Source organism: Dermacentor variabilis, chromosome 2, assembly GCF_050947875.1.
Source record: "Dermacentor variabilis isolate Ectoservices chromosome 2, ASM5094787v1, whole genome shotgun sequence".
NCBI lineage: Eukaryota > Metazoa > Arthropoda > Arachnida > Ixodida > Ixodidae > Dermacentor > Dermacentor variabilis.
Window position 1 is genome coordinate 12,525,005 of NC_134569.1, and position 12,985 is coordinate 12,537,989.

General features: G+C 47.9%; 1 protein-coding gene across 1 annotated transcript in view; it reads right to left on the reverse strand.

Moving 5' to 3' along the window:
- LOC142571366 (uncharacterized) overlaps positions 1-12,985 on the reverse strand; it is a 64,024-nt gene that overhangs the window by 11,990 nt on the left and 39,049 nt on the right. Inside the window, exons 2-5 of the mRNA XM_075679651.1 lie at positions 10,335-10,454; positions 9,801-9,907; positions 4,279-4,341; positions 728-802 (exon numbers count right to left, since the gene is read on the reverse strand). Of these exons, the coding sequence (XP_075535766.1) occupies positions 728-802; positions 4,279-4,341; positions 9,801-9,907; positions 10,335-10,449 (360 nt within the window). The 5' untranslated portion in view covers positions 10,450-10,454. The remainder of the gene's footprint in view (positions 1-727; positions 803-4,278; positions 4,342-9,800; positions 9,908-10,334; positions 10,455-12,985) is intronic.

The window sequence follows — 12,985 nt, forward strand, 5'->3', positions numbered from 1 at the left end:
AGATAAAATCGAAAAGCATTGAGTATGCAATTTAATAAAACAAAATTCGTTGTGGTATGTCTTTTATTTTCAAGCAACATAATTATTATCAACCTATCTATCACCACATATACAGCTCCGCTGGTCACCCACCTTCACAGAGCGGAACGGCTCTGAATTTTTCTTTAATTTGTTCCTTTGCGCCGTTTTTGTTTCCCACATAATCTTTTTTATGAAAGTGAACATGGATCATAACCATTCCCTCTATATAAACATGGTATACACCCTAATACTAGTTATGTTTTTCGTATACTTATAATAGTAGAGTCAAAGCTTTTTATTTATTTGCATGTGCCCATCATTTGTTATGGCTCCTTTTTGGGCTGTTGCTGCTCACACGCCTGGTGGTGAGAACTCGTCAAGCTGCCTCATTGGAATTTTTTTCTTTTCATCCCTCCACGTACACTGGTGCATAAATAAACTGACTGGTTGATTGATCGATCGATCGACCGGAATATTGGGGCAGAGCCGCGAGCGTCAGAAGTTCGTGGCACTGCCGCAATTATCGTCACTCTAGGCGGCGGCTATACACACACGAAACGCATCTTGGGTGCGGCGTTGCTCTTTCACCGGGACGCCGACAATGAAATTGGGACAGAATCGCATTCCACATGATTGAAAGAGTAATTTGCAACGACATAAAATGGACATCAACGGCAAATAAACCACGGTGCCATAACGTACGTACCGGATGGACTTTCGCAATCAGCTGTAGTGTCTTCAAGAAGCAATGCATCATAGCGTCTACAAATGTATTCTTCTTCTGAAAGCAATGCAATAAAAGAAGAACGATGTCGAGACTTGCGAGAAACTATAATAGTTTGTCCGTGTATGTTCATATAAACAGGAGTGTTATAAACCGCGTAAAACAGCTAACGCAGCTGGTTGGTACATTCGTGGCTGTATGTCTCTCTCAAAGAGCTCTCGATGAAAAGGACCGTCGAACGCTTGTTGGTTTGGCGCAAGTTGTTTTCATCAGAGACGACTCACCGAACTCTGAGAATTCGTGATGCAGCAATTCACAGCATGCCCTGTGCTGTTTTTTCAATGCGGTACGTATACAGGGTGTCCCACATAACTTGAGCCAAGAATTTAAACATGAAAGGCGCGTCGGAAGCTGATTGAACCGAATGCATACATTCACATATAGTAACTCAGACATTCTTTTTGTTTTTCCCGTAACTCACTAATTAAGTATAATTACTCAACTACGATACGTCTCACGTAGTCGTTTTTTCCGGTTCGCAAAGAAAGCCCGCGAAATATGAAAGAAGCCACGTGACGGAGCGTTTGCGCAGTGGTATCGTGCTGCTCTCAAGCGTGCGTTCGGTGAACAAGGTCGGCTGCATGGTGACTGGCGACGAGGAAGCGGCAGGGCGTTCTTTATCTCGTCGGCAGCGCTCGGCCAGCAGCCGCATGCACTTGCGCCGTCGTCCGACGAGAGCCGACCTTGTTCACCGAACGCACGCTTGAGAGCAGCACGATACCACTCCGCAAGAGCTCCGTCACGTGGCTTTTTTTTCATATTTCGCGGGCTTTCTTTGCAAACTGGAAAAAAGGACTACGTGAGACGTATCGTAAAGGAAACAACTCGATCGGTGGTTTCTGAAGGTGCTCTACAAATCTGCGTATCATACTTGGGGTCCTCAGCCAATAACTAGAAGTTGGGTAATTAAACTTAATTAGGGAGGAATGGGGAAACAAAAAATTGTCCGAGTTAATATAGGCTATTGCGAATAGTATGCGCCCGGTTCAATTCGCTTCTGCCGTGCTTTTCATTTTTAAATTCTTGGGTCAAGTTATGTGGGACACCGTGTAGAATCTCGTTAAACTGAATCTCAAGCGGAGAAATATGTTCCGACTGACAGGAGTTCCGTTTGCTTAGAAAGATATGTGCAGGGTTGCAGCACTGTATACCATACGCCGTTTTAACATTGTTAGATATGTTAAGCTTAAAGAAGTGAATGTAGCAGCCATATTTTCCCCATCGTTTGGCCGCTGTCGACGGCCAGTCGATCAACTAAGCCTCGCTAGCTTCGCTTTTGAGGATGCGCCACGGCGACGTAGGTATCAAAACAAAAGAAAAAAAAGAAACATCGCTTATACTGCCTCCAATCGGCGGCCGAATAAAATGCGGTCCTGCAGGGGGAGTGCAAATTATGCAAAGTGTCCTAAATTTCGATTGTACTAATTTTGGTCGTATATGCGGCGAGTCGCAGCGCTGCGAAGTTGTCGACGTGTTTATACGCTTTGCGATAAAAACCAACAACTTATACTTGATTGAGTCTTTGCCACCACCTTTTAAGGATGGCTTTCTGGTCAGAAAACAGGTGTCGGAAAAATCTATTCTCAGTTCCTGCCTCTTTCTAAAAATATGGTCTAGAGCTTGCTTTTGTGTTTCCGTTTACCTATGGTTGCGGCTCCAATAAACTAAAGTTCTCTCTTTTTTGCATTATGCAAATGTAAAACCAACCATTTTAGATGACGCCATTTTGTTTAGGCCGTAGCTCCGTTTAAGTGGCTCCCCCGTTTGCCTAAAGCCCTTCCATCCGCACGCCACCTGGTCGATGAAAACATGTGCGCAAGGGCCTTATACTTTTACCGAGAATCTACTATATTTCATCGAATGGCATCGTGTTCGGTCTTCCGTCAAGCTTCGGTTCAAGCACGGATCCTAACGCAACAAAAGATAATTGAGCTAATGATGGTTAGTATATGTTATTGCAATATTCATGATTGATATTTTAGAGCGTGCTTGTATAATACGCTTTACTTTTTTAAAGTTCACTAGAATTGAACAGAGCAGATCGAAGCGTAGCCACGCGCTCAGTGTGCTCTCCCCCCCCCCCTCCTCCTCCGAAAGAAATTCTGCGTGCCAGGATACCTGGCATGAAACGACGTGCGACAACACCCGCCTGCCACCCCCGTCTTCAGTTAAGCGCGAGCCTCCCTTCGCCCCGAAAAAAAAAAAAAAATTCCCACTGACGCCAATGTAGTACTGAGCAAAATCATGGAGCGGGAATGGGGAAGAGCAATTTAATCAAGGCTTCATTTCATATTTTGTTTGTATTGTTCTGCTTCATTCTGTGTTTTTTGTTCATTTGCGCCGTGGCGTACATACAGATGGGAAATAAAGCTAATAGAATGAAGTTGTTATTCACCGCCTGTATGTGCATTGCGCCTTCCTTTCGCCCATGTCTTCTCCGCTGCTTTATAAAATTCCTCATAATACATATTTCTAAATTTTCAAGAACAGGTGTTTTAAACTCAGGGCCGCAATAGATTTCTGCGCACTTGCATAATAAGTGCGAATCGCTGCGTTTACAACGCAATATATCTTGCTGAATACTATCAATCGGCAAAGTCACAAAGCCTTTCTAAGCAGCGCGGACGAAGTTTAGGGCCCATCCGCATCCACTCGGACACTGTCTATACTCGTCGTGGCCGCTGCTGCCGCCCTCGCAGGTGGCGGGCTGCAGGGTTTGGCTCCGATGCGGTGCAGGAAGCACTGCGGCTGCACCGCTGGTGCATGTGCACTGCGGTACGGTCCTCCGAAATAAAATAGAATTACATTTTTCTTTACAATTTTTAGCAACCTTCCTCGAGAAAGGATGGCCTAATCAAATATCTGCTCAACACAATCTGTAGAATTTACCTTTATTTCTTTCAAATGCAAAGACTCATATTAAAATAAGTTCAGTGGATAGCAAGCAAAATATTTTCTTCCCACCTATTTGTTTATTGGACTGACATATCCCAGGTGAAGCTTTCTTTCGACACCTTTATTTGGTTCTCTTTCAATATATGTGCTCTCGTGCTTTCAAAAAGCAACTGTAAATGTACCGCTGCGATAAAAACAGAAAACACCCTCTTCCTAATTCACAATTGCGTTTCTCTGCATTGCACACGTGCCCTGCTCGTGGCATTACTCAAATGAAGACGACGTGCGAGCGCAGCCAAGTAATTAAGGCTTGCCTGAACAACAGTAACTGTGCCACATTTTCATGATCGCGCGAGCCACCTCTACACATTCAAGCTCGTAAAACGCACCAACTGTGATATACGCACTCATTTAAATACTGGCTAAGCCGCTATAGGGTTGGCAAGACGCCTTGCAAGAAAGCTACCTTTAAGTTAAGATACTTGCCAAGCAGCATAAAATTCCCATCAGGCTGTAATATCCGATGGATATTTTGAGTTCATGCGACGAAGCTGAGTGAGATGGCGGAAAACGCTTACCTCTCGCAGGTGAACGTTGTGAGCGTTGCACATCTGCAATACCACACAGCTCTGCGCGAAGCCCTAATCGTACAGAGATAAAAAATCAAGCAATCAACACTCACAAGAAATCGTGCGCGCTATATACGACGTAACGTCAGATTGCAGAGCAACGTCACCATATTCCTCGACTTGCCAAAAAAGTGTCACCGTTACGTATACCTTTGCGAAAGAAAATACACTCCTCTCTGTCTTCCTTCTGTTTTCTTTCCTTCTTTCTCTTTTTTTAATCGTAACGTGTCATCGCTTTAGCGACAGATAGTTCAGCAGTCGACATTGCTTATTATATCTCACACTCCAACTTGCGCCTCATCGGGTGAATATGCAACCAGAGTTCTCGAGATCAGGTTGGCAACGGAACTGCACGACGCCGTGACCGCCCGCCACGCCGCTGTCACGAGCGCTCCGTGAAAAACATACTGCTGCCATTCACGCCTGTCAGAAGCCGTAATTGACTAGCAGTAGCAGACACAAAGAGTGAGACAGAACTACAGCTATGAGAAGGAATAAACTGCGCATGGGCATAGAATTGAGCGGTATGCGTGCACAAGTACACTCCGTTCCATACACGGCTGCAGCCACCGCTAGGGAGGCTAGTGAGACTTCTTGCAACCGCTTCGTTCGCACTTGGACATAGTTCCGTCTTTTTTCACCACAATCCTGCGCTACTGTTTGTTATAATAGGCTCAGTATTGAATGAAGCAAGTTTTAACCCTTAGAAACAAAGACACTGGACTATGCGGCTACCAATGCGTTGCTTTAGATCATCGTTTTTGTTGTTCTTTTCGGACTTTTCATTTGCAGCCCGTCGCGTGGAGCCTGACGTGCATGGACGCGCGAGCGAATGTAGTGGGCGCGCAGCGAAGCATGGACGGAACGCGCGGAGCGATAACTTCCCTTGACCGACCGTCTTGCGTAGCTTCCACAGCGTTGACTGCTAAGTATGGAACGGAGTGCACTTATAATCAAGTATCAGTCGACGCGTAAGAATGAGCTGTATTGAAGAGAAATTGAAGAAGGGGTATGTTTTGTAATTTTGGGAAGTCATCACCGTCATTTAGACAAGGCGTTTCTATCGCCGTGAACAAGGAGAGGAGAGAGTCACGAATACCATATGAAAAACAGAAAGGAATTGCTCGTGATAATAACGAGATTCGATTGGCTGCAGTGTGGACTATGTCGTGTTGTACGCCTTCTAAATGACGGCCTGCGGTCATTTTGACGGTTAAATGCTTGAAAACAGAGCTGCGAACATATGTCCCTTCATTTACTGCATGCAAATTTCTTCTTCCAGTGCCATAGACAGCTGAGTTTAAAGATCCGCCGCGATAGCTCGGCGGCTGTGGCGTTGAGCTGGAGGCTTCGGTCCCGGCCGCCGCATTCCGATGGGGGGGGGGGGGGGGGGGGGGGCAGAAACGCTTGCGTACCGTGCACTACAATTTATATAGGTGCACGTTTAATTAAGGACTCCAGACGATTGAGATAAATCAGGAATCCCCATTACGGGTGTGCCTCAGACTCAAATCGTAGTGTTGGCAAGCGAAGCACAATTTCATTTTATTTTTAGCTGGGCTAACCTAAATATTTATGGCATATTGAAGGGCGAGCAAGGACACTCATCGAGACAGCGCTTAAGTATAAACCCCATGCAAGCGATCTTGCGCGTGACAGCGACAAGCGACGCCATGGAGATGGCTGTCTCGTTCGCTCGTCGCCTACAAGTCGTACCCCATGCGAGCGAGGACTTCGAGCGACGTCTCCCCGGTGTTGCCGGTATGAGGGCAGCAATATAGGCGCCGAAACTAGCGTGACGCGTGCTTTATTAATTTAAGTTGATGTATTTTACTGTAAAAAGCAGCATAAAATATTTCTGAGGGTCTTGCAGCGGGTTCTTATCCTTGCAAGTATAAAAGTTCAATTGTTTGCTCCTTCCGTGCGTCGATCGGTAGTACTTGAGTAACGTACATCTAGTTCGGGCTTCGCGCTATTCGCTAGTCGCTCATAGCACTTCCGGGCGGCGAGCGACGAATTCTAGATTCGCAGAACCGAGCGATCGAGCGACAAGACCGAGCGATCTGTTCAAGCGACGGCGCGATCCGTCGCTCGAAGCCGTCGCTCGTCGCTGTCGTGCACAAAATCGCTCTCATGGGGTTTAGGCTTTATTGCTTCTCCGTCTGTGTGTCTTTGCTCGCGATTTAACATCATGGGTATTAAAGACGTTAAAAGTGTAATGAAAATTCTGTAAAATTACATGAAATTTGCTCGTGATAAAGCTTATGAAAAGTGGCACGACATTGTTTTGTTTTGTTTTTTAGGGCGCAGCTCTATGGCGACCGTTCCCGCCTTTCGCGTCGCCGTCGGCCTCACCGTTGTGCCTAGCCGTAACCAGCTGCGTAGCCGGGGCTAGCGCGCGCCCCTAGCGCCACCTCTCGCGCATGGCGCGAGCCTTGCTCTCCCCTTTTCCTCCAAAGCCGGATCACGTGTTCTCGCCTATCCTCTCGCCCCCTTCCTCCGCGCAGCGCCGTTGCGGTGACTCTCGCCGCTATCGCCTACTCCTTCCTCGCCGTGCCTGCTGCCGCTGTCGCGGCACCGCCGCGGTGCCGGCGGCGGGCGCTCCTTGCCGCCTGGCGCGTGATCCACGACTCTCTGCTCCTCCGTCTCCGCGTCGCGTGGCTGTACAGCTCTCTGCCATGTCTCTAGCTTCCCCGTTTGCGGGGCGCGTTCTTCAGTGGCATTTGTCGCCTATGGCAGTGCATGCGCCAGGCTGCCCTTTTCCCGCCTCCACACTTGCCCTATACGTCCCCTTACCTGGCGCAGTGCCGTTGCAGTGACTCGAAAGACAGTTAAAGCGTTTCGTCCCCTTAGTTCTACTTCCCACCCAAACCAATGTGCGGTCACATTGAGGCCTGTCTGTGAGTGAATGAGTGTGTGACCTCTACTCAATACCCCTGTTCTCCACCCGTTTCCTCATCCCACCTCAGAAGAAACATTCAATAATAATTGCTAATCCCCCCCTCTCTCCGCAGCGGTGACCCACTACAAGATGGCGTGTCGCGGGAGCGCCGGCTCGATAGCGGCGGATCGCGATGTATGCTGCCCAATCCGAAACGCAGAACCGCAACCGCTCGGCACTGCGTGTTCTTTATGCAGGTGCCTGTTGTTTAAATAAATCAGCAGCTGCGCTCAAAGATCGTATTACCAAGAAGCGTAATCGTCAGCCATTCTTTCCATACTGTGAGCATCTGTCAGCAAACACCTAAATATGTAAAGTTCACAAGAATGATTTGACATCGTGTTTTTTTCTACCGCATAGTCCCCGCTCTGTCTTGTCTATGTTCGGTTGTTTCCGTTTCACGTTTTTGATGCGAAAGCGTCAAGTGGCCCATTGAGCGAAAAAGCCGACGTCTGTAGTCTGTAGCAGAGAAACGGAACCTGAAGTACCATTGGCTGCGACGCCATGTCACGAGGGCGCCTCGACGGAGCGGAGCGGGCGAAAGGGAACACCTGCTGTAGCGCGCCAAGTGTTGCGCGAGGAGAGAGAGCATCGCCGCGACACAACGTCACTCTCGCTCTCGCAACCGCGCGTTCCTTGTCCTTGTCCGCGCAAGCTGCGTGCTGCTGTTTCTGATGCACTTTCTCTCCCTCTACTTTCATTCCCCACCCCCTGTGCAGCGCGGTTGAGGTGTCCTCTGCTGAGAGACAGTTACTGCGCTGCACTTTACCCCAACCTTTCCTTCCCATCATCAAGAATCTCCTTCTCTCTCTCTCTCCGCGCAAGCTCTCCCCTGCATTCTAACTTCGCCTCGGTAATAGACCAAATCAAAACGCGCCAAGCGTCTCAAAGCGCTCGCTTGCCCCTGAGGAGTACCTATAAAAATAGTGCGTTGAATTGCAGATTAATGCTTTCGCATTCACAACTCACAAAAAATGTTCAGGTGTCCTCGGATCTTTGTTCGTAAGTGCTCTCTGCCGTGGGCCAGCCGGCTTAGCTAATGATGTGCCCAGCATAAGGATCGGCTGAAACTTTCCTTTACGAGCAATTCTAGCGTAAGATGTTTTGGTGAATACGAGCCCGCGCCTTTACTCTGAAGAATAGCATACCTTTTGCAAGGTAACCGCTTAATTAAAGTAGTCAACCGCTCATCCCTTACCCTAGATCATCATCATTCATGAAACTACCACAGCATTCGTGAATCATCCATTCGAGCTCCCTAGCTTCGTCTTCTACTCTCACTGCTCGACGGGAAGAGACTATTGTACTCAAATAATGATGAACTCTCTCCGTCTTGCTCTGCCTCCTCGTATACGCGACTTCTTTCGTGACGTGACAGCACAGCCGCAATCTGTAATTGGATATCGTTTCAGGGCTAATCGTGCAACGAATATGTGATTGATTGATTGATTGATTGATTGATTGATTGATTGATTGATTGATTGATTGATTGATTGATTGATTCCATAAAAAGGGCACGACAGTGGGACACAATAAAAAAGTGGTGTCGAGGGAATCGTGACTGTCTCGCTGTATTGCGGACACCGAAACTATTCGGCAGCTGCAAATGAAAACGAAGCGGTAATTGAACATATTCCTAGGGGTGGGCAGCGCAACCCGGACGAAGGACGATACGAAAGCAGACTAACAAATGGTTTATTTTTTCAAATAAATGATTAAATATAAAGAGAATATACTTCCTTTTGTTCTTCGTCCTGGTTGCGCTGCCCACCCCTAGCAATATGTTCAGTCGCCAACTCGCCCAGCTAGCTGTGATAACTGAGGCAGGAACGCGGACTTAGGACACACAAAATATGTGACGTCGCTTCAGAGAGAGAAGCCAGCAAGGCCAGGAGACGTGAGGAGTCGTTCGCCACACGGAAGATAAACCAACGATGGCGAGCGGGATAAACGTATATTTGTCTAGAAGAAACGTAGTGTGTCACGCGGAGAAGAAACTGTAGCCAGCGCTTTGGGTAATGGCACGTGAATAGTTAGTTCCACGAATGCTGTTCGAGAGTAGAAGAGATTATAAGGGCATTGAGGAGATTTCCTCGATGATTTCTATGCCTCGAACTCCAGCGTACAAAAACCTTTCCCACAAGTTTCCAGGCTTTCTCAGAAACATCACAAACACGCCTCGTGAATCAAAAGATCCAAGTTGTCAAATACGCACGCATGAATTAGAGGCACGAACAAGAGTCCGTTTTCGGCTATCCTTAGAACTATAAAGGATCCTACAGCGAATTTCATTCGGTGACAAAAGTACTATCGTGTGTTCGAGGCGTGCGTGCTCTGACTATGGGCCCGCTGTGGTAAACGTAGCCCTTTTGCGAGAGAGAATAGCTAAATATTGACCACACAAAGACCGTATTTCACCATAAGTTTACCACGGTTTCGGAGAGTTACACGAATAGCATGGACGCTGCCCGCACTCTGGGGCTTTGAATGTGCGCAGGCTGCAGCGGTGTCGCCAGTGGAGCGGGCTCACCTTGGACAGCGTCTCGGAGCGAATGGAGTGCTTGAGAAGCAAGTTGCGACCACATTTTGCCAGAAGGGAGGCACCCATCGAAGCAGCTTTAGCCGTTGTCACCACCCCTGCATCCATGGCGAAGGTATCAAGCAATGTTATGGGTCGAGGTGCTGGTTTAACGGCGCACTTTCTATTTGAAGAAGGCATTTGATGCTAAGCATGCGATCGAACGTAGCGCAGACCGTCAGCTATCTCATCTGCAGAGGTGGGCGTACGCGAATAGCAGTGATTTCGTCTTCGTATCAACCATTGAATGGCACAGCGGTAAAGGGACGCGCCTACTTTCAAAATATCAAAATCTATACTTTCCGGCAATCCCAGCAACAAAAATTTGTATTAATTGCCATGCATTTTTTAGCAGAATGAGTGTAAAGAAAGAGAGGTCGAGCTTCAGATTATGTTACTAGTGCAAAATAAAGCTCACTAAACGAACAAGATAACACAAACCGCGTCTCACTAACATTACAGTTCACTCCCGACCGGCGAAATTACCTGGTTTTGGCCCGCACTCGTCAAACTTGGCCGCTTCCAAAAACACCGACAGAGAGATGTGCGTGATGACAAAAATGGTGGCACACGGGGCCCGAGCGCCCAGGGCGCGAGTCATTGCTCCTGAAACGAAAGTATTCCTGCATGGCACCTTTCTGCATACGAGGCCAATCAAGAAATTGTCGCCGCACTTGCTACGGTTTCTTTATTTGATTTTAAGAAATAACAAACACATCTGTGATCGATATTTACTTAGCCCAGGTTTTCTATGGATACTCAAACTGTTTGTCAACATGGAGAATCATCTCGGGCGACTTTTGAGCGCACACGCTCGTGCGTTAATTCTTCCTTCCTACAAATACCGTGTAAGTTCAAACTTCAACACCTGCACAATATCCTCAGTAGTTTACCTCAATATCTCCCCAGCAGCCCCGTATAACAGAACAGAACAGAACCATTCACCTATCTGAGTTGATATACCGTGATCAAAGCTGCTCAATGTTCAATGAAAAAACTCACGGACGATTACGGAAATTTGAGCGCAACCTTATACTTGCATTCATTTCGCGATATATTGTTTAGCGCGGACAGTCTGCCTCGTGTGGCACGTTGCAAACGGAGCAAAGTGTGGGGCGACTGCCTCGCTAATTAGGAGATCGCGAGAGCCAGCGCGTGCGTGACGCACGGTAGCGATTCACAGCAGCCGCCGCCGACAGACCTCCCAAGCGGCGCACGCAGAGCGCTTACAGGACAGTGTGATTGTTTTAGAGCGCAGCTCTCAGGCGCCTGTTCCTGAGTTGAGCGTCGGCGTCCTCGGCGTAACCGAGCAAACAAGCACAACGAAGGATGAAAGAGCGAACGCCGAGAGCAGCGGGGTATGAAATGCAGCGATAGTGAAGAGAGCGCGAGGAGGAAAGCGCGGGAGGAGGTCGCAGCGGAACCATGACGAGGAAAGCGGATGAGGATGGTATGGCGAAAGCGTGAGAAGAAAAGAGTATACAGTGCCGCACACGATGGGCTCTGCGGCAACGACCGCTACGAGATGGCGCCAGAGTAGCGCGGCGTCGTCTCTTTACGGATGACGCTATCGATAATGCATGCGGCGACCGCGTCCACCGAGTCGATGTGTGCAAACAAAGCGCTGCGTGAGCGGAGGTCTGTCTGCGGCGGCTGCTGTGAATCGCTCCCACGCGTGCACCACGTGTTGCCTCTCGTGATTTCCCTATTAGCGAGACGCTCGCGCCACAGTCCGCTCCGTTTGCAATGCGCCGCACGAGACAGATTGACCACGCCAGCCACGCTACGCAGAGCGTTCTGTTCCTAGCATAAACCGTGTACCCTACTTATATAATCATAGTACAAAATAATGACATGTCTACTTCTTTTACGTATAGAGCTGCGGTCAGATTTCACATGTAGTATCGTAATCATCGGTGGATTTTTTTTCTTCATCAATTAGTGTTCCAGCAAGGAGTTTTGACAGCCGTATCGCCGTTTTCATGCACAGCCAACTTTCCTATACTCCATCTCACAAGTACCTTGCAGCACTGTCAAAGTGCAAGTTGTACGCAGGCAATAACCTCCCGCAGCGGCATATCATCATCATCATCATCATCCTCATCATCCTCCTCCTCATCATCATCATCATCAGCCTGATTGCGCCCACTGCAGGGCAAAGGCCTCTCCCATGCTTCTCCAACAACCCCGGTCGTGTACTAATTGTGGCCATGCCGTGCCTGTAAACTTCTTAATCTCATCCGCCCACCTAACTTTCTGCCGCCCCCTGCTACGCTTCCCTTCCCTTGGGATCCAGTCCGTAACCCTTAATGACCATCGGTTATCTTCCCTCCTCATTACATCTCCTGCCCATGCCCATTTCTTTTTCTTGATTTCAACTAAGATATCATTAACTCGCGTTTGTTCCCTCACCCAATCTGCTCTTTTCTTATCCCTTAACGTTACACCTATCATTCTTCTTTCCATAGCTCGTTGCGTCGTCCTCAATTTGAGTAGAACCCTTTTCGTAAGCCTCCAGGTTTCTGCCCCGTAGGTGAGTACTGGTAAGACACAGCTGTTATATACTTTTCTCTTGAGGGATAATGGCAACCTGCTATTCATGATCTGAGAATGCCTGCCAAACGCACCCCAGCCCATTCTTATTCTACTGATTATTTCCGTCTCATGATCCGGATCCGCCATCACTACCTGCCCTAAGTAGATGTATTCCCTTACGACTTCCAGTGCCTCGCTGCCTATTGTAAATTGCTGTTCTCTTCCGAGACTGTTAAGCATTACTTTAGTTTTCTGCATATTAATTTTTAGACCCACTCTTCTGCTTTCCCTCTCCAGGTCAGTGAGCATGCATTGCGATTGGTCCCCTGAGTTACTAAGCAAGGCAATATCATCAGCGAATCGCAAGTTACTAAGGTATTCTCCATAAACTTTTATCCCCAATTCTTCCCAATCCAGGTCTCTGAATACCTCCTGTAAACACGCTGTGAATAGCATCGGAGATATTGTATCTCCCTGCCTGACGCCTTTCTTTATTGGGATTTTGTTGCTTGCTTCATGGTGGACTACGGTGGCTGTGGAGCCGCTATATATATCTTTCAGTATTTTTACATACGGCTCGTCTACACCCTGATTCCGTAATG